This window comes from Rhamphochromis longiceps, linkage group LG15 (assembly GCF_057381845.1).
Source record: "Rhamphochromis longiceps isolate RC_006_pf linkage group LG15, R_longiceps_female_GT1.1, whole genome shotgun sequence".
NCBI lineage: Eukaryota > Metazoa > Chordata > Actinopteri > Cichliformes > Cichlidae > Rhamphochromis > Rhamphochromis longiceps.
Window position 1 is genome coordinate 36963739 of NC_140571.1, and position 22452 is coordinate 36986190.

General features: G+C 36.7%; 1 protein-coding gene across 3 annotated transcripts in view; it reads right to left on the reverse strand.

Annotated features, from left to right (window-relative positions):
• LOC146653089 (E3 ubiquitin-protein ligase rnf213-alpha-like) overlaps positions 1 to 20464 on the reverse strand; it is a 72940-nt gene extending 52476 nt beyond the window's left edge. For 2 of the 3 annotated variants that reach the window (XM_085383296.1, XM_085383295.1), the window contains exons 1-21: positions 20423 to 20464; positions 19327 to 19432; positions 18438 to 18556; positions 16818 to 17531; positions 15997 to 16290; positions 15426 to 15577; positions 15196 to 15339; positions 14789 to 14988; positions 10720 to 10985; positions 10325 to 10581; positions 9747 to 9938; positions 9464 to 9656; positions 7060 to 7115; positions 6773 to 6932; positions 6457 to 6591; positions 3893 to 3991; positions 3689 to 3811; positions 3343 to 3529; positions 2859 to 3032; positions 2029 to 2181; positions 7 to 617 (exon numbers count right to left, since the gene is read on the reverse strand). In XM_085383296.1, coding sequence (XP_085239422.1) covers positions 7 to 617; positions 2029 to 2181; positions 2859 to 3032; positions 3343 to 3529; positions 3689 to 3811; positions 3893 to 3991; positions 6457 to 6591; positions 6773 to 6932; positions 7060 to 7115; positions 9464 to 9656; positions 9747 to 9938; positions 10325 to 10581; positions 10720 to 10985; positions 14789 to 14988; positions 15196 to 15339; positions 15426 to 15577; positions 15997 to 16290; positions 16818 to 17531; positions 18438 to 18556; positions 19327 to 19426 — 4329 coding nt within the window. In that variant the 5' untranslated portion in view covers positions 19427 to 19432; positions 20423 to 20464. The remainder of the gene's footprint in view (positions 1 to 6; positions 618 to 2028; positions 2182 to 2858; positions 3033 to 3342; positions 3530 to 3688; positions 3812 to 3892; positions 3992 to 6456; positions 6592 to 6772; positions 6933 to 7059; positions 7116 to 9463; positions 9657 to 9746; positions 9939 to 10324; positions 10582 to 10719; positions 10986 to 14788; positions 14989 to 15195; positions 15340 to 15425; positions 15578 to 15996; positions 16291 to 16817; positions 17532 to 18437; positions 18557 to 19326; positions 19433 to 20422) is intronic. The other variant, XM_085383297.1, reaches the window with a different exon arrangement.
• Positions 20465 to 22452: the final 1988 nt, after the last annotated feature.

Sequence of the window (22452 nt, forward strand, 5' to 3'; positions counted from 1 at the left end):
ACATACCATTTGCAGCAACCTCTCCAGTACACTGAAGTCCCCTTCTGGACATAGCATGCTTTTGATGTCCTCAATGATTTTGGAAGATTCAACTGCTAGATGAACATCCTGGTATTGCTGAATTTGGTTAACCCTTTCTTTGATCCATGTTCTGTTATCAGATGTGTCTACTCTGCACATGATATCTAAGTCCTTTTTCAAGTTTTCACACTTTCCTTTATAGCCTTCAAAGATGTTGTCAATTTCTTCCAATAGAAGTTCTCCACTCTTTAGACTATCATAAAGCTTTTTGTAATTGTTGTAGCAGCTCTGAAATATTTTGTTGTAGACCTGGTCAAGGGTATAGATTTCTTCATTTCTATCAGTGTTATCTGTATCCGATTGGTCTCTTGATAGCTCCTCCACTTGGTTTTTCCAGCATGTTCTGAAGATCATGCTGTCTTTGATGGCATTCAGTTCTGAAGCCATTTGGCAGGTTGTATCACACAGATTGAAATAAGTGACATTTACGGATGTAGGAGAGATCAGTCCATCGAGAGTGCGGACCTTCATAAATTCATTCAGTTTCATTGTATCTGTGTTCTGATCAAGCTTTTTGTCCAATCCATTGAAATCAACTGTGGATTAGATGTGGAAAAGATGTAAGCATAAAAATTACTGTGAAAATATAACACCAAAAATTATTTTCCCAGTCCTTTCCTAGTTTAATTATTTCTAGACCCAAAGAGTTCATTATTCACTCTTTCAATATGAAGTAGCAACAGCCTTTTAAGATCAGTAGAATTCCTCCTGAATTCGGTCCTTCCAGAGGCTCCTATATGGATCTATTTATTTTTACAGTGTTAAAAAAATGAATGTCCACACTTCTAATGAAAAACTACTAAGATATGTTCTTCTTACCCAAAACAATGAATTGGTTCTATAAACATTCAGGGTGAGGTCTTAGAAAAGAGTTTCAGGACACAGCAGAAGCTCTGGCACCACATTGACACCCTTGAACCATCCCAGGCCAAATGCATGCTCACATACCCTCTCCCGGGAATATGAACAAGCAAAATAAAACATTCGATTGGAAACTGTCACTGCCGTATCCGACGCAATAAAATCATTCTTTTGTAAATCATGTTAGCATGTTTTATTTAAATGTTCTTCAAAACGTTTGGCTTTTGAAAAGCTAAATTCTATTCCAGGCATAAAAGAACCTGTGCCCACACCTTTCATTGCAAAACTGACATTATGCCTCCTTGGAAAATCCTGAGAATAACTTTATAACACGAAAAAAATGCTTTATGTTCATGTAGACCATTGGTAAATTTGTCCCAGAGGTATTCTTTTTAAAAAAAAATAAATCTCTATCATTGAGGAGATATCAGACCTTTTTTTTTTTCTGCAGTCTTATCTAGAACAGGGCCAAAAGCTCCATCACCACCTTAACAGCACCTGATGTGCAGGAGTACTCAGAGAAAACCCACAGAGTACATACAGAAAAGCTTCCACTGAACAGGGAGGTTTAAACTGTGAACCTTTTACTCTGAGATGATAGTTGTAACAATTAAATAAAAAGAGTATAATGATATAAAAATATAATAGTAAAAATTAAGTTCTGAAAATGCTGGGACCTTTTCACCAACTGCAAACCGTCGAAGCATCATGAAACAAAAGCTACAGCAAAGAAGACTGCTGAGCAGTTAGAATACTATGTAAGACAAAAATTTAATAACATTCCTCTCCCAAAAGTCCAGCCGCTGGTCTTCTTAGTTCCCAGACATTTACAGTTAAAAGAAGACCAGATGGTGCACAATTTCCCAAATTTTTGAGATGTGTTGCTGCCATCAAATTAAAAATAAGCTAATATTTTTCCTAATATTGTACACTTTCTCAGTGTAAACATTTGATATGTTTTATATCTACTGTAAACAAAATATAGGTTTTGTTCTTTGATTTTATTTACATTTTACAGGGCATCTCAACATTTTTGGAATTTAGTTTGCAAGCTTCTTTTTTTCTCAGTTTGCTAGCACCACCCACCTTTCACATGCTCTGGAACGTCCTGGCACATTTGCAGAAGACTTTTGACCCGCTCCTTTTCAGTATTCACTGCCGCTGCTTCTTCTTCCCTCAGTCTTAGTAATGTTTTCATGTTTTGCTCATCTTTGCAGCGACCATCATCACATAGACCATCTGGAGAAGCATAAACACTTTGATGACCAGAAATATAGATAAATAAGGTAATGCTCCATAATACATAACACAACTGAAATTTTGTTATCATTTTACTTGTACATTTCCTGCCACACACACACACACACACACACACACACACACACACACACACACACACACACACACACACACACACACACACACCTCTTTGTATTCCTGGGTTGTGAATTAAACAGATTAGAAACCATTTATTCAGTAAATATGCAAATATCTTTGTTTACCTAGATTTTATCAAATAGACCATTCAAACTTCTGCTGATTTTAAAGAACATTGGCTGTTATTAATTTGTTCGTGGTACTGGGAGCAATAACACGCTTTACATTTTATGTGAAACTGCAATGTAACTGTAGAGAGTTTATTCATGTAACGTCATTTTTAAAATTGCAAATTGTGTTACTAAATTCAAATGTCTAGATAACTTTCATTTCATACTTTGGGATGTGTTTTAGAAGGTGAAATAATAATAATATTAATAATAATAAAACAAATCAAACACAAAACAACAAAAACCCTTCAGAGGAAAAGAGTAGTGCACAGAAACAATCTGAAGTAATGGGAAGTAGACAAAAGAGTGAAGAAAAGAAAGAGGAATGCTAAGCAGAACTGGCAGAAGTAGATAGATATTCGTATTCACCTGTCTTCAGCAAATCAAGAAATTCACGTTTTCTCTGGAAAATGTGAAGTAGAGCTTTAAACTGAATGTCTCCATTGAGGAACTTTTCTGATACAGATTTGAATGCTGAAGCCCCCAAAGCTATCATGGTTTGTGCTTCATCTGAAAATGATTCAACCAGTCCCTCTCTAGCACCTGGAAAACAAGAGTACAAAAACCCAAACACATTTTACTGACTTTTTAGATAAAATAAAATGAAAGTCTGTTTATGGCTTTCTACATTTATTTTCTAAAATTTGTTAAATAGATATACTACACAAATAACACATCCAGCCTTACAAACCCACAGCCTGGCATTTACGTTCACATATTTATGTAAAATATAATATAAACATGAAATGGGCACTACACAGAAATGTGCAATTAATATTATGCTAGAGAGTAACAATAATCTAGACATTAATAAAGAGTAGTAGTACATTTTTTTTTCAATTTTAAAGTTTACCTGCCAACTGGAAGATAGTTTTGGCCATGGGCCAGTTCATAAGATACTCAAATATTGAGTCTTCGCCTTGAATGTACTCTCCATTGACTTTGGGCCATGACTCCACCACAACAACAGACATGAGCTTCAGAAACTTTGTGATATTATGTCTTTTCAAAAGATTCAACACCCCTTCACCAGATTTATCCTAAGCAGAAAAAAGGGAATAGGTTAATGTGTGTGTGTGTTAATATGAATTTATAACTTTTTCTATTAACCCCCCCCCCCCCCCTCTCAATTTCCATTGAATGTACAATAATATCATGTGAAATTAATAAGCATTTTTCAAAATTTTTTGAAATCATACCTGGCAAATACGTGCAACTGCCTCCAGTGCACATTTCTCCATTGTGCTGCATAATGATGGACATGTATTGCTCGCCTTTTCCATTGTGGTACAGTATATTCCAATTTGATTTACATAATTTTCCTAGCACACAAGCACATATCATCAATATGTTTTTCAGGTGCACATGCAATGATGACAACTCAAATAAAAATTCATTCTTACTTTTTTCAGTTTGCCTTCAAAATCCTTCATGAATGTACTTCTCCAGTTTTTAGTGTGTTCCTCACGACTAAAAGATACTGTCAGGATATTGCTCCATACCTACAAAAAAGATGTGCATTTTAATAGATTATTGCAGTGTCCACTAATAGGCATGTTAACTTGTGCTTGATAAAAAAAAGTATGAAAATGTGAAACTCTGAAATTACAGTCCAGGAAACAAAAGACTTAAACTGCTCAAATTTCACAGAAGATTGTCTGATACCACCACCACCAATTGCAGTGGCATTAGACTTAGATGCTTGACAGTAACAACTGGTCCTAGTATTTACTGTTTTTTTTTTTTTTTACTGTATTTACTGTTTGTTTATTGTTTGTTTGTTGCTATATTTAAAATGATAAATGACTTGAAATGATTCTGAAAAAGGAGAGGCGAGGTAAAAATTTTTTTTCATGAAATTCGTTTGATTTTAGTTCTCTTTTTTCAAAAACGAATTCATAGTTGTAGATATGTCAGGCTCTTTTTATATGTGTAAAACAATGGCTTAGAGCAGACTGTAAGCCTAAATAAGGATCAAGTCCACACTTGATCCGTACTTTAATGCACCTATCACACATGCTATTCTTGTAGAAAAAAAATATTGTATTAATGTGCTTTACTTCACAGAAAATAAATGTGGTACACATTTAATTAAAAACAAAAATGAAGCAAAACAAAAGCAATTAAAAGCAAAATGAGACTATTGTTCACTTGCTTTGGTCCCCAACTATGAAGATGTTTTGAGATGGGCAAAGATGAGGCCACAAGGTATATATAAACTACCGGTCATATTTTTCAACACATCTTCTCCTTTAATCCCCAAAAGTTCATTTTGTTCATCTGGACGTAGTGTTTTCAGTGGGAGAAATGTTTCGTCACTCATCATTAATATCCAGAGAATTTACATATTAATGATCAAGCAACTGACCTCCCATCCCATTTTTCTTTCAGTGGTGCAGGTTTCAGTCATTATGCAAATGTACTGTTTATAAGATTGGGGAAACCTGCAGTCAGCTGAGACTGAAGAAGTCACTTGGATGAGTGACGAAACATTTCTCCCACTGAAAACGTCCAGATGAATAAAATCAACTTTTGCAGATTTACTTCCCTGGATGATTGAGCATGAATCAAGACCTTCTCCTTTTATGTTTCTTCTTGATTTTCATGACTATTTACATTGTAGATTCTTACTGAAGGCAACAAGACTATGAATGAACACATGTGGAATTATGTAGTAAACAAAAAAAGTGAAATAACTCAAAACATGTTTAATATTTTAGGTTTTTCAAAATAGCCACTCTTTGCTTTGATTGCATTGCACACTCTTAGCATTCTCTCTCTCTGAGCTTCATGAGGTCGTCACTTGAAATGGTTTTCCAACAGTCTTGAAAGAGTTCCCAGAGATCCTGAGCACTTGTTGGTCCTTTTGGCCCTTTTGCCTTCACTCTTCACTCTCATCCCAAATCATCTCGATTGGGTTTAGGTCAGGTGACTGTGGAGGCCAGGCCACGGTGCAGCACTCCATCATCCTCCTTCTTGGTCATGGCCTAGAGGTGTGTTTGAGGTCATTGTCCTGTTGAAAAATAAATGATGGTCCAACTAAACCAAACCGGATGGGATGGAGAATGCTGTGGTAGCCATGCTGGTTCAGTGTGCCTTCAGTTTTCAATAAATCCCCAACAGTGGTGCCAGCAAAGCACCCCCTACACCAACTCTGTGTAGCATTCATCTGGGTTTTAATCTGAGGTGCGATTTCTGAGGCTGGTGATGAATTTATCCTCAGCAGCAGAGATGAGTCTTGGTCTTCCTTTCCTGGGGTGGTCCTCATGCAAGCCAGTTCCATTTTTGACGGTTGTTTCAACTGCACTTGGGGACACATTCAAAGTTTGAGCAATTTTCCAGACTGACTGACCTTCTGTTGCTAAAGTAATGATGGACTGTCATTTCTCTTTACTTAGCTGGTTGGTTCTTGCCATAATGTGAATTCTAAGAGTTATCTAATAGGGCTGTCAGCTGTTTACCAACCTCACTTCTGCACAACACAACTGATGGTCCCAACCCCATTAAGAAGGCAACAAATTCCACAAACAAACCCTGACAAGGCACACCTGTGAAGTGAAACCATTTCAGGACTACATCATGAAGCTCACTGAGAGAAGGCAGAGGCTTTGCAGTGCTGTCAACAAAACAAAGGGTGGCTACTTTGAGGAATGTAAAATATAAAACATATTTAGATTTATTTATCTTCTTTTTCTTTGCTACATAAGTCCACATATCTTGCTTCATATCTTTGATGTCTTCAGTTTGTATCTACAATGTAGAAAGTAGTAAAAATTAAGACAAACCATTAAATGAGAAGGTGTGTCCAAACCTTTGACTGTTAGTGTACATTGATTCCCTCGTTTTTGTTTTGTAAGATGAGCTATATCTAAGTTCACTATAAAGTGGCTACTGTGCTGAGCAGAAAAGTCATAAATTATTTTTATGACACCATAACAGAGAACAAGATTACTCAATTTCTACTTACCTTTATTTCATTGGGTACAGAAAACGGCAAATGATTCCATTCATTGAGCAGTTTATTACTGAAAGTATTTCTTCGCCACTTCCTCATTGTTTCTAATGTCTCCCAAAATGACTCTTCCTGAATTCGTTCTTTTGTCTGTAACAGTTGTAAATTTCTTTATGAAATAAAATAAACTAAACGCTGTCAATGTGATAAATCTACATTTGTATTTAAGCATTAGAATTGAAGTATTCTTTGAATTTTGAGGTTTAGCTAAAAGAAACATAAAGACATTTTGCTCATACGGTAGTCCAACTGACTAACAAGCAGCTCTGACCTGGGAATCATTGTGGCCGTAGACCTTGGCTATCAGACAGACTAGTTCAAGGAAGTGGAGAGGAAGGTCAGAGTCATTTGGACCTTTTGTGAAATTACAGACAGAGCCAAGAAGCATTACTGCAGTTTTCAGGCAACACTCTCCATTTTTGTCATCGAAACTAGGAGAAGAAAACATTACATTATTGTTTGAGGAAAGACTGCTATCAGCACTGACGCTGAAAATCAATATTGATCCTTCTTCAGAGATACTGGGTTATAATGAAAGACAGAGGCTTTTTATTGTACCTGTTATTTTGGCGACTTTCTCTTTTGATGACATGGGATGTCAAATTTTTCAGAACCTGTAATCAGAATCATAGAAGATATTAACTGAATGTGAAGACACATAGCTGTTAAAGGCAACAACACACATGCCACTGGATATAAAATCTAGAGACTTCAGCTCCTGCTCCTATTCTGAAATACAGGGAGTGCAGAATTATTAGGCAAATGAGTATTTTGTCCACATCATCCTCTTCATGCATGTTGTCTTACTCCAAGCTGTATAGGCTCGAAAGCCTACTACCAATTAAGCATATTAGGTGATGTGCATCTCTGTAATGAGAAGGGGTGTGGTCTAATGACATCAACACCCTATATCAGGTGTGCATAATTATTAGGCAACGTCCTTTCCTTTGGCAAAATGGGTCAAAAGAAGGACTTGACAGGCTCAGAAAAGTCAAAAATAGTGAGATATCTTGCAGAGGGATGCAGCAGTCTCAAAATTGCAAATCTTCTGAAGCGTGATCATCGAACAATCAAGCGTTTCATTCAAAATAGTCAACAGGGTCGCAAGAAGCGTGTGGAAAAACCAAGGCGCAAAATAACTGCCCATGAACTGAGAAAAGTCAAGCGTGCAGCTGCCAAGATGCCACTTCCCACCAGTTTGGCCATATTTCAGAGCTGCAACATCACTGGAGTGCCCAAAAGCACAAGGTGTGCAATACTCAGAGACATGGCCAAGGTAAGAAAGGCTGAAAGACGACCACCACTGAACAAGACACACAAGCTGAAACGTCAAGACTGGGCCAAGAAATATCTCAAGACTGATTTTTCTAAGGTTTTATGGACTGATGAAATGAGAGTGAGTCTTGATGGGCCAAATGGATGGGCCCGTGGCTGGATTGGTAAAGGGCAGAGAGCTCCAGTCCGACTCAGACGCCAGCAAGGTGGAGGTGGAGTACTGGTTTGGGCTGGTATCATCAAAGATGAGCTTGTGGGGCCTTTTCGGGTTGAGGATGGAGTCAAGCTCAACTCCCAGTCCTACTGCCAGTTTCTGGAAGACACCTTCTTCAAGCAGTGGTACAGAAAGAAGTCTGCATCCTTCAAGAAAAACATGATTTTCATGCAGGACAATGCTCCATCACACGCGTCCAAGTACTCCACAGCGTGGCTGGCAAGAAAGGGTATAAAAGAAGAAAAACTAATGACATGGCCACCTTGTTCACCTGATCTGAACCCCATTGAGAACCTGTGGTCCATCATCAAATGTGAGGTTTACAAGGAGGGAAAACAGTACACCTCTCTGAACAGTGTCTGGGAGGCTGTGGTTGCTGCTGCACGCAATGTTGATGGTGAACAGATCAAAATACTGACAGAATCCATGGATGGCAGGCTTTTGAGTGTCCTTGCAAAGAAAGGTGGCTATATTGGTTGCTGATTTGTTTTTGTTTTGTTTTTGAATGTCAGAAATGTATATTTGTGAATGTGGAGATGTTATATTGGTTTCACTGGTAAAAATAAATAATTGAAATGGGTATATATTTGTTTTTTGTTAAGTTGCCTAATAATTATGCACAGTAATAGTCACCTGCACACACAGATATCCCCCTAAAATAGCTAAAACTAAAAACAAACTAAAAACTACTTCCAAAAACATTCAGCTTTGATATTAATGAGTTTTTTGGGTTCATTGAGAACATGGTTGTTGTTCAATAATAAAATTATTCCTCAAAAATACAACTTGCCTAATAATTCTGCACTCCCTATATATCACGAGACAAGGCACTTTAGCCAGTCACAGGTCTTTGCATATCAGAATAGTTGAGTGCTATAAATAAATTTAACCAATAAATCTGCATAATAAAACATTCATTTGCGAAATGGATTACAGTGAGAACTTGGCAGAGGAGGATTATAACCCTGTATTAAATCAAAAGTCAGTGTTGACTTTCATTTTTGGAGTTGCTACTTGGGTTTAGAATTTTTTTTGTTTCATTTTATTTTTAATTATTTATGTTATCTATGTATTTTGTCTGGCTTGGGGGAGTTTTGAACACAACACTCAGTCTCTTGTCACATAGCAGACATAAACCCCCTCACAAAAACTAGAAATTTTTTTTTTCATATTAAAAACAGCCACAGTCAAAATAATAATTAATAATATTAACTAATTATAAAATGCTATTAATTTAAAATTGATTAATTAATAATAATTAATTAAATAGTATTATTAATTAATAATTTATTTCTATAGAACTGAGGGAAGCTACATGACGTGACAACAATTTAATTTTATACAGCCAAGTATTACTTAGTTCTATAATATTAAATATAAGTAAAACTTGATATTAATATTAATTTTAATTTCACTTTGCTATTTAAAACTCTGTTTTTATTAAAACAAAATAACTGTTTTAAGAATAAATACCTTGTACATGGGTTGAGTTATGCCAGATTTGATGTTGAACTGCAAATAATGAAGAATGTCTAGTAGTTCAACTCTCACACTGGACATGAAGCTCATTAGGTCATCCACCCGTATGAGACACATCCAAGAGTGCACAAGAAGACGATCAATGGCTGCCAGGTATGCATGTTCTTTCATGATCTCAATCCAATTTCTAGTTAAAGGGGTTAGGGTCAGAGCAGAAAAAATGGGACCAGACAAATTTAATTACATTTTAACATCTTTATGGGGGATAAGCACTTACTGTGCGTAGCTGGGTACTTTGATTCCCCTCAAGCCTCTCCAAGATTCAGATTGTGGATTCAAGACTGGGGAAACTGGCTCAAATGGTTTGCTTTCTCCTCTCAGTAGATGAATCAGAGGGATGACCAAGACCCACTTCTCAATATGGTGGTTTATAGCAGTGTGGCAAAGGTTCTCCAGTGCATCTGCAACTCTGTATATGCAGCGAAATCAGCAAACATACAAGACCAGCAAAAAATTCACATAATACAGGACAGGAGACATTCATTTTTCCAGATATTTTAACAGGAGCACTACACTGGAAAACCCAAAACATTGTTTGTTGCACCAGTCCAATCAGGTCCAATCAGGTTGATCAGATTGTAATAATGTAATGTGTATGTGTTAGTCCCCGTAGGGAAATTGACGATAACGGATAAATTGCGGCTTTGTAACTATTGTATATAAACAAACACATTTTATAATGTTTTAGTAAATTTAGACTTTAAACTGGTTTGTTCTTGTCTCCCATATTATCTTTGTAAAAACACAATCATTGTCACAATGTTTATGCTTAAAAATAAACCACACACTAATTACCTTTTTTTATCTGTCAAAGGATTTGCAAAGTTTTCCCAGAAAGTGGCAAACTGGCCCTGCGCCAATTCAGGCAGGCAAAGAAGACGGCATAGAATGGAAAGTTTATCTCTCATGCTGTCCTTCAGATGCATGTTGCAGACCAGCAAACCAATAATCCCTGCATGGAGATTTGGTAGCAAGGATTGTACTGTTTCACTTTTCTTTCTGGCCCTAAGACCAATAATTTCCTCTAGAAACTTTTTTAGAAGGTTTTTAATCTGGAAAAGGCAAAGGGTGAATATCAGAAAACATGGGAACATTGGAAAACATTCAGTACTTTATCTTATACTGTTGGATTATGGATGTAATATGTTGAAACATAAAACATAAAACACAACATAAAACACGTCATTTACCTGTTCTGAGCCATATGGTAATCCCCACTGTTTTTCCATACCATCATGAAGTAGAGGATAAGTGTATGTATGAATGAACTGTTGCAGCAGGAGAAAGAAGTTTTCTACATTTTGTTCATTCCAGGTTGTGAGAAGATCAAAGATTATTTTTAACATCTCCCAGCCAGCTTGGTCTCTCCCTTCCATCACAGTTTTTTTTGCAGTATTCCAGTACCAGGCAGTGTTTAATTTGGGATGGATCATATCATCATATTGATGCCATTCACCTTTGAAGCACAAAATATGCCAAGTTTAGTAATGGTTAAATGTATTATTCAGTTGGTCCATTCATACTTTTGGGGGCATATAAGATTAGAACATTTAGGCTTGTGCATATTGAATTTTAATAACCACAGAACTTTATATACTTTCTTTAGTTTCTAGTCCCTAGGTTTCTGTTATTGTGCCTCCCCTGTATTCCGCGTTTATGTCTAGTCTCTCTTGTCTCTATGTTCGTGCATCTCCTGTGTCCCCAGTCAGTCATGTCTACTTGTCTCAGTGTCAAGACCAATGACTTTCTACAGTCATTGGTCAAGACCATGTCTCTTTGTTGGTCTCATGTTTCCTGTTTTACTTCGACAGTCCCTCGTCCTATGTTTACTGTATTCAGTTTTGCATCCTCCCTGTCTTGTTTTGTCAGATTACTCTCAGCTACGTTTCCCTCCTGTGTTTCATTCCCTTGTTATCCTTGGTGTATTTAAGCCCCGTGTTTTCCTCTGCCTGTTGTCGTGTTGTCCCATGTGTTGTGTGTTCCGTCATATTTTCCAGGTCCGAGCTTCTAGGTCCCAGGTTTCTAGTTTCCCAGTGTTTTGTTGTTAGTTTTCCATTTTAGGCTATGTTTTCTTATTTCTGGTATTTGAGTTTTGTCACAGCCTAATAAAAGCTGCCCCTTTTAGTTTACTTCTTTGTGTTCGTTAGTCCTGCATTTGGGTCCTCTTCCTGCCTGCTAGGGCTGTGCGATATGACCAAAATCTCATATCTTGATATAAGACATTTCTCATCCCAACAGCGATACATATCACAAAATAGTGCATTTTCTGTAAATTCTGTGACTCTTCTTGACTTGACTTGTGTGAAGTGTTTCCAGCTGGGCGTTGTGTACCTGGAGTCGAGTGTTTTGACCCATGCATGAAACTATATATTTTTAAGTTGTAACGGCTGCCATTTTCTTTGGGAGTATTTATTACATGGTGTGCTGTGGGAAAAAGCCTGTTCTAACATTTACAGTGGGGCAAAAAAGTATTTAGTCAGCCACCGATTGTGCAAGTTCCCCCACCTAAAATGATGACAGAGGTCAGTAATTTGCACCAGAGGTACACTTCAACTGTGAGAGACAGAATGTGAAAAAAAATCCATGAATCCACATGGTAGGATTTGTAAAGAATTTATTCGTAAATCAGGGTGGAAAATAAGTATTTGGTCAATAACAAAAATACAACTCAATACTTTGTAACATAACCTTTGTTGGCAATAACAGAGGTCAAACGTTTACTATAGGTCTTTACCAGGTTTGCACACACAGTAGCTGGTATTTTGGCCCATTCCTCCATGCAGGTCTTCTCGAGAGCAGTGATGTTTTGGGGCTGTCGCCGAGCAACACGGACTTTCAACTCCCGCCACAGATTTTCTATGGGGTTGAGGTCTGGAGACTGGCTAGGCCACTCCAGGACTTTCAAATGCTTCTTACGGAGCCACTCCTTTGTTGCCCGGGCGGTGTGTTTTGGATCATTGTCATGTTGGAAGACCCAGCCTCGTTTCATCTTCAAAGTTCTCACTGATGGAAGGAGGTTTTGGCTCAAAATCTCACGATACATGGCCCCATTCATTCTGTCCTTAACACGGATCAGTCGTCCTGTCCCCTTGGCAGAAAAACAGCCCCATAGCATGATGTTTCCACCCCCATGCTTCACAGTAGGTATGGTGTTCTTGGGATGCAACTCAGTATTCTTCTTCCTCCAAACACGACGAGTTGAGTTTATACCAAAAGGTTCTACTTTGGTTTCATCTGACCACATGACATTCCCCCAATCCTCTGCTGTGTCATCCATGTGCTCTCTGGCAAACTTCAGACGGGCCTGGACATGCACTGGCTTCAGCAGCGGAACACGTCTGGCACTGCGGGATTTGATTCCCTGCCGTTGTAGTGTGTTACTGATGGTGACCTTTGTTACTTTGGTCCCAGCTCTCTGCAGGTCATTCACCAGGTCCCCCCGTGTGGTTCTGGGATCTTTGCTCACCGTTCTCATGATCATTTTGACCCCACGGGATGAGATCTTCCATTTTCTGATGATTGCTCCCACAGTTGATTTTTTCACACCAAGCTGCTTGCCTATTGTAGATTCACTCTTCCCAGTCTGGTGCAGGTCTACAATACTTTTCCTGGTGTCCTTCGAAAGCTCTTTGGTCTTGGCCATGGCGGAGTTTGGAGTCTGACTGTTTGAGGCTGTGGACAGGTGTCTTTTATACAGATGATGAGTTCAAACAGGTGCCATTCATACAGGTAACGAGTGGGGGACAGAAAAGCTTCTTACAGAAGACGTTACAGGTCTGTGAGAGCCAGAGATTTTCCTTGTTTGAGGTGACCAAATACTTATTTTCCACCCTAATTTACGAATAAATTCTTTACAAATCCTACCATGTGGATTCATGGATTTTTTTTTCACATTCTGTCTCTCACAGTTGAAGTGTACCTCTGGTGCAAATTACTGACCTCTGTCATCATTTTAAGTGGGGGAACTTGCACAATCGGTGGCTGACTAAACACTTTTTTGCCCCACTGTAGGTCTAAGGTTTATTTTGAGCACTTGACGGCTCTTTTTTGCTTGCCATCCGTAAACTCTCTCCATACTCTTTCACATGATTCTTGCGTAGGTGGTAGAAGAGAACAAATTTATTGCTGTAAACAGTGTATTTTGTGACACCACAAAACAAACGATAGCGTATGATATGAAACAATAGATGTTTTAATTTCATCATCTGATATATTTCGTCATATTGCACAACCCTACTGCCTGCCACAGCAAGTTGCATGACAGGTTTAGATCTAAGTTGATAGAGAGAATAAGCCACAGTCCTACATGATAAAATCGGTCCTAACCTGATTTTCATTCACTGATTGAATCACAAGTTAGATCTGGTGGTCCATGACAATGTAAAACATATTACACTTATTTTCAGATTTTTTTGTGATTCTTACTTTCTTGTTTCGCTGTTGCTATCAGAAAGGTTGGGTCTCAGGCTTTTAATTTGAGGATGTACATTTGCTGCTACAGCTGTGTTCCAGTGACACCAATGAAGTCACTGTGGTGAGCTGTTTTTTTGTGAATGAAAAATTAATGAAACAACGAATAAAGGATCACTGAAGTTATTTTTGCTCCTGCTTAAAAAATAGGGAGTACGCGGTAAAGCAGGTCATCTAATAAGATGGTTCTGTCCCTGGCTTCTCCCACCTTCAGTCAGCATGCCTAAATATCCTTGGGCAAGACACTGAACTCCAAGTTGCTCCCCGAAGTGTTCAGAGTGTTAATATGTGTGAATGTTAGACACAAAGCACTTAAATTTAGAAAAAAGGTGCCTGTATGAATGGGTGTCAATGGGTGAATGAGGCATGTAGATAAAGCGCTTTCAGTACTAAAATTCACCAAATTCTCAATCTAATGAAAATTGTACATATGAATAGTTAGCAAACTATCAAGAAATACTTTACTGAGGTATTTCAAAAGTTCAACTATTGTGGTATCAGAGGAGAGAATATGTGCAAATTGTGGTTCTGGTGTCAACAACTGACTGCAGAGGAGGGTTCGTTACAATAAAACCATACTCTCACAGAGTAAAAATAGTATAAACATCTCTCCAGTGAAAATGTCTGCTGTTTGACCAAGTAGACCAAAGGTTGCCTCCATCCTTACTTGGAGATTAGCACTGGATTAAGGTGAAAGAGGGTTTTTTGTTTTTCTCTGTTTTTTCCATTTATTAAATAAAGTAATTAAATCTAATATTTGCTAAATCTGTATTAATAAGATGAATTCACCTTCTCTTGTTAAAAGTTCTTGTTTGATTGACAGGCATCTGTTGATGAAGTCATTTTTCTCTTCCTGGTAGATGGCCTCATAAATGAACTCCTTTTTACTGTGCTTGTAAACTGCATATTTGTAGGGTATACGCTCATGAAGTTTTTCCTTGGGAATTTTAACATGTCTTTCAACAAGATATCCCTTATCTCCACGAGACCTATTAAACAGAAAGTTATTGTTAGAGATGGGACATACAGATGACAAATAATGTAATAATTCGATAAAAGCTAATATAGTTTCTATACTGGCAAAAATAGGAATATTTGATCACATCTAAATTCACTCTCGTTGGTTTCCGGTGGAGAATATATAAAACTATTGGTTTGCAACAGTTGTGGAAAAAACAAATAAACAAACAAAATACCTGGGGAACATTTCGATGCAAGCATCCCAGTTTCCTAACAGTGCTGCAGATTTTAACACAACAACGTCTTTCTCTGGATCCAAATGAAAGTCATTAGAAACGACAACGTGAAAATATATAGATATTCCTTCACTGACTGATGAACTGGAATAAAAGGAAAGAAGCAAGTAAATAATTTCATGGTTAAAAATATTAACTCAAATATGTATATTCTACATCCTGTTACTTACTTTTGTGGTCTCTGATGGCCCACTTGGACATCACTATGATGGGGAGGGCAGGATGAAGTTGGTGGCCTAGAGCCAACTACATCTTTTTTGCCTGGTTGCTGTTCTTTTGCCAGATATGCACCTGTGTCCTTATTTGAGTTAGTGGAAGTAGCCTTATAAATGTAAAAAAAAAAATGTTAAAAACCCCCCAACAATAATTATTTCTTAATGTATGAATAAAATAAAAATAAAACTCCTTAAGTCCTTCTACTTATGAAAATTGATAAGTAATTAATATTACTTAAATTGGTTTCAGATTGGAAAAAAACATTTCATAAATGTTACAATTTAAAAATCTTTGTCCTCATGTTATAATTTTGCATTTTTGTATTAAATTCAGTTTGTCAATTAAAACTCTGTATTTGACTTCATAATACCTCACTGCTTTGATGATGTCCTTTGTTACTGGGCTATGATTTTTATATAATTTTTGTTGTTATAAAATTGAATATTTTCTCTTCATACTATGATTTTACATTTCTGAATAAAATTCAGTTTGTCAGTTAAAACTCTGTATTTCACTTCTGAATACCTCAGTGTTTTTGGTGGTGTCCTTTGTTACCGGCGTTGTGGAAACAGATAGGTTTGTTTCAGGTGTTGCCTTACTGCGTAATTCAGAGTCACTTTCAGCAGTCACAGCAAGATGTCCCTCTTTCTTATTACAAGACTCTATACCTTGAGGGAAAGCAGCTAATTTACTTTCTAGCTGTGTCTGCAGAAGGGATGTGGATCTGCTTCCATTTTCTGCTTCAACTTGGGTTGCAATGTTGTCTGGTGTTGTAGAATGCTCTCTGTCTGGCTGTGATTCAGCAGCAGCCAATTGTACCTAAAGAATAGCTACAGAGTTAGTTCACTAAATACCTATTAAAATTTTTAAGTATTTATTGAGATAGGGTTTCTCTGGAAGCAGAGCCTACACTGTTTTTGTAATTAATCCTAATAACATGTTATCTCTAATACACACAGAGTTGTGCCACTTTTTAGTTCAAACATGATGTTTGTCTTTGCAAACTCATAACTAAAGGGAACCAGTAAGTTAGTCCACTGTCTGAACAAGACAAACAGGACATTGTGGAAGCTGAACTTGAAGGTTCGGAGAAACTGGTTCTTGTATTTTTGAGACTTTTTTTTTTTTTTTACTGCAGTTGAAGTTGAAACAAGCAGACAAAACAATGTTTTACTTCCAGAAAGAAAAATCTGTGGTTTCCTGTTTAACTATTGCTAGATAAATATATTCCTTAATAAATGATTTGTTTTGTTATAAAATTCAATATTTTCTCCTCATACTATGGTTTTGCATTTCTGTATAAAATTCGGTTTTAGGTTAAAACTCTGTATTTGACTTCATAATACCTCAGTGTCTTTGCTGGTGTCCTTTGTTACTGGGCTGGGTCTTGAAGACTTCTCTGAATTTGTGGTATTTTGATCATCTGAATAACACGTCTCAACTCCTACTTGGTCTTTTTTCCTGTCAGCCTGTTTTGTGAACGTATTTTGATCTGTGTTCATGGAGTTTTTAGTATCAGCTGACTTCCGAGAGAGATTTTGAATCTCATGAGATGTTGTCTTGTTTGCATCTTGGTGTGGGGCAGGCTGTGTTGCTGCCTTGGCTTCTTTTAATATGTCCTCAGATGATTCAGGGACAGTAGACTCAGCTTCTTTGGTTATTGGGGAATCTTTGGAGTTAAATAAGGGTCCAGAATGAACATCACTTCGCTTGTCAGAAGGAATTTGATATGGATCCGGGGTGTCATCTTTGTCTATATCTGATGAATCCCTTGTTTGATGTGCTGGTATTTTACTGTGGGCAGATGTAGCGGAGGGTGTTGTTTTAGGAACAGACAGGTTTGTTTCAGGTGTTGCCCCACTGCACGAGTCAGAGTTAATTTCAGCAGCCACAGCATTTTGCTTCTGTTTCTCCTCACAAGCTGCTAGTTCACTGTCAAACTGTGTCTGGTGAAGAGATGAAGATGCACTCTCATTTTCCACTGTGGCTGGGTCTGCATTGCTATGTGATGATGCAGGACCTTTGCTGTCCAGCTCAGAAACATCAGTAGCCAACTGTCCCTGAAAAAAACTACACAGTTAGTTCAGGAAATACCATTTCAAATTGATAATTTCTAGAAGCAGAAATTAAACACTTTTTGTATTACTGTGCTATAAAAGGGTAGAGAGATGGGAGGCTAAATGCAAACAGCAGAGACACATTTGAAGTTAACAAAAAGCAGGTCTTTAATGTGGCTTTTCATGTTACAACGTTAAAAAAGAACAGGTGGAAATAAGCACATGCTGTGTTGTGTGACAAAACAAAGCAAACAGTCAAATACAGGGTACAAAGACACAAACAATTTAATCAGGGGAAGAGAGGACACAGGGGTAATAAGACACAGCTGAAAGTAATCAGCGTAGACGAATAAAGCTCAAAGCAGGACACAAGAGACAAGAACTTGCAAAGTAATACAGGAAGTAACATAGAACTAAACACAGAAGCAAGAAACACACACTTAACACAATACAGGGGAACACTAGGGAAGGCAAGAATAACATGTAAATTCTAAACACTAACAGAAAGTAGCAAAAACTAAGGATTAAGGATCCTAAAAGACTAAACGTAATACTGAGTCAAAATAAAACCAATCAAAAAATGCCTACAAGTACATAACTCAAAAGAAATTCAAACAAAAGTCAAACTTATAACTCTGGAATGACTGTACAGTAATTAGAGTTAATCCAATTAGATCTTGGTACAATAAAATAACCATGGCAGAGGGAAAAAGAAACACCACCAATTACAATTATAAAATTCAGAAAACCCTTAAATAGGAGCAAACCTGGGTTCTTGTGCTCAAAGTACAAACACCAGTCAAAGCTAAACTTGGAAGGTTTGCAAAAGGATTTTCTTGTATTTTTAATAGGGTGTTTACTGCTCTGGATAATCTTGGTGTAAAACAGTATTTTTTTTTTTTTTTTTACCTGTATTTGGGTGGTGTTTTCCTTTATACCTTTATCTTCTTTTGGAGCCTGGTCTTGATCCTCCTTTTGGCTTTTCTCCTTGGCTGTGGTTGAAATTATATGTGTCGATGTGGCACCATCTGTTTAACAATTAATTTTATGTAAGTTTTATATATATCTATTCAGAGTGAACATGGCATTGGAGATGATGCAGTTTTTTTCCTTATTCATATGACCATGACCTTTGACCTATGACCACGAAGCATTACATTTTCAAATGCTATAATTTGTTATCTTTACCCAGTGATTAACTGAATCGAGCAAATTGGACTGATATCTTTGGCTTGTATAAGCTGTAAAACTTTTTAAGATTTTAAGATGTATTCCTGTGGTGTGTTATTTTGTGAAACTTTCTGGCATCATTGGGATGTCATAGGGTGTTGTACTGAAAAATAAAAGTGTCTTGTACAGCTCTCCATGCCCTATCGTATGATATATTACTTGATATGGTTTCTTGATTTTTTTTTCAGAGTCAATTTTGACAACAAGGAAAGTTAAGATCAAATGCTTGGCCAACCTAGGTCCTTTAAGACCTAGTATATTGCTGTGAAGTTGGAAGACAATCCATAAAAAATTGGGGGTATTATGAAGTTCTCACCAAATTTTAAATAATGAAAACTGTGGACGGTATACTGTTAACAAACAGACAAACAAACAAAACTGATTACATACACCCTCCCTTTGGGGGAAGACCAATGGAAATGACGATACTTGTGTTTCAGACGATTATCAGAACACTGTGTCATTTTCATTCTAGTTAAACATCCACCTACCGTACTGTTTTATGGTTGCAAATGAACTCCTTGAACTAGGGTTAATATAAGTTGTACTATTACAACAGGAAACTTACCTTGAGCCTTTTTTTGAGACAAAAGAAATAACTTGTTGCCACATTCAGGGCAGAATTTAAATGTCCTGTCCACTTGAGTTCCACATTCGGTGCAAAACATGATTGCCTGAAAAAAATAACATTATAAATGACAGAAACATTGTAATGCCCTTGAGCATCGTACGTATAATTCAAGCTCTTTCAAAAACTGTTTTACCAAACTGATTGATATCATCTTATCTTCTGTATGTTATAATAAGTTAAATAGGCGGCAGTGTTGAGGAATTTAAAACATTGAATCTGTGTTAACGTTGTTGTCCGTCAACAATTTACAGTGACATGATTTTAATGTCAGACTTTAAATACTGCTACACTGCACACATTATTGAAAATAATGCATTTCTATATTTTGACATATTCAATGTGATAACAGAAGATGTGAGTGTGTATATTTATTTAAACAGTCAATACATTTGCAAATCTTATAACGTTCAGGTTTTAGTGAAAGCATTGGAAATGTGTTACATATTATTTGTTGAAGTCATAGTCGAAGGTGTACTTTTGAGTACTATTGTAAAAGCCTGAGTAGTAAGAAATGTGTTTTGTTATCAACAATAGACTTTATATAGCTTACTGGGGTCACAGAGTTATTTTCACTTTCATTTACAGTAATGGTGGGGCTGATTCATAATTTTAACTTGCCTTTCTTATACTCAAAGCTTGATCCTTTTCTCTTTGCAAAAGAAATTAGAAATTGCTTTATAAAAAAAATATAGCTGCAAAAAAATCTTGTACAGTGTTTTATTTTATGAAATTAATTTAGGCCATCTTGTATTATGTAGTAGCATTTAACAGTTAAAAATACTTATTTAGATTCATAATGTTTGTCTTTTTATCTTTAAATTACAATACAGGACATGGTGATTAGGGATATGCAGAAGTTAAGAAGGAAGTATACAGTTAGGTCAAATGCTGTTACAGATTACCAATTTATATTGTAATAAAAGATGAATAAAACACATCTGATAATATTTAGTATTACAGACACAATACTTGAACCTCGGGCATGTCCCAGTGCATTATTATTATCTGTAAGGATAGTTGTTAGATGTCCTACCGTGTTTGTTCTTCTTCCTTACATTGTCAGCAGTCAGCTCTGTGTGAGCATTGGTGCTAAAGAATATAGCTTAACCGTTCCCATATTTACTTTCATTTTCATTTACAGTGAAAGGTGTGGCTGTTTTTCAAATCATGCAATCGACAGATAAATAATCACACAGACTCAAAAGATCTGTCTTGACACTTTTTTCAGTCATACCCCCAAAATATTTTTGGGGTAATATTTTTATCAGATATGACAAAAAAATAAAAATAAATAAATAAAAACAAACCCAGTCAACAGGAGTAGAGTTAGACTTAAGTTAAAGTTATTTAAACAACACCATATGCATTATTAAAATAATATGCATAGCAAGAAGAAAACGTAGCTTTATTGTTTGACACATTCAGTGTAGTAACAAAAAGTTTGTAGGGGTCCATGTAAGTTAACAGCGTGCCTAAGTGTCTAAGTGCTGCCTGCTAATAACACAGGAATTGCCAACTCACTCCTCTTCAGATATTCTACACCTTACAACCCACCCAAATACAAGGTGAATCCCACCTGCCAAATTATTTCATGTGGCCCACAGGAAGTTAAAAGCAATAAAATGACCATAGTTTGTGTGCAAAACTACATGTCCCACAATGAATCTTTTGCGTCCTACGTAATGACAACATCTGCCTCCCGATGGCAGTATTTCAACAGCAGTGCGTTTTAGAGCGGTTTTCTGTGGAAGCTTGTTTCCACCTCTGAATTTGAAGAAAGAAAAAAAAAAGACAAAGGAGAAAATCTTGCCACCCAGAAGCCAAAATTTCAGGTCAGTGTCTCAACGCTTTGATTTTAGTATCTCAAAATGTCAACTTACTAACTCAAACGTCTGAGAAAATAAGTCAAATAACTTTTGAGATACTAACCTGAAATTGGCTCTCTCCCAATCAGGAATTTTTTTTTTTTTTTTTTTTTTTTTCCCCCAGTGGCAGAAACAATAGCTTCTATAGTTTTCAGTCAAGTCATTGAGTTTAAAAAAGAAAAAGGAATATCAGCAACACCAAAATGTTGATGCATTGGAAAAGTAATTTAAGACAGAGCAAATGCAAATGCTTGTTTGTGCTACAGGGAAACATGCTGGTATGTCTTCTTTGCTATGAGCCCATGCTGGTGCTTGGGGAATACAGTTCATGCCAGCACTTTGAAACCTTTAGTTTTACAAGCATAGATCCAAGTATGCTAATCTTAGGCATCAAGAAAATAAACAGAAGGCCCAAGAATTAAAATATAGTTTGCAATCTCAGCAGACTATGATAGCCAGAGCTTTAGTACAAAATGTTGCAGCACTGAACGCAAGTTTTATTGTAGTTGAAGAAATCAGAGCTCCTAAGCATTTTTTCTGAAGTGGTGATTTTGAAGTCAAGAAGACTGAGGGTCCTCAAGTCTACACTTCATAATTCACATAACTGATCAGCCTGTTTAACTTACCTAAAAGCCTGTTTTTGTTCAGGACACACCTGATTAAAAATAAACTTAACAATGTCAGCTTGTCAAGAAAAAATATGGCAAACTGTGGGAAGAAATATAGTTAGGAAACCTGACAACACAGCTTGCTAAGGAGGCATGTGGTATCTGTTTTGTTTTTTCATTAGGTGTTGCTTGTCTCTGTGCTTACATTCTACATGTATCCACAGCTTGTTCTGCTTATTGAACAAAAACAAACAGGTCAGATGTTAGAATGATTTAAATTTTTATTCAAGTAGACTGACAAAACTTACAGACAGCTGGTGTTTAGAATAGAGCTGAATAAAAGTTAAAAAAACAACAACAACAACAACCATTTAATCTGAGCATCAGGAGCCCCACATGCAACATACAATAATTAAATAATTATTTCAAATATACTGACAGCACTCCAGTGAGATAAGTTCAAAAACAAAGTTAAATAAAAGTATCCAGTGATATACCTAACTTCAATCTTAGCCAAACAAATTTGCTTAGGTAAACACTGAAACAAACCAGTTAGGTATCATCTCAGTTAATTATATTCCATGATTAAC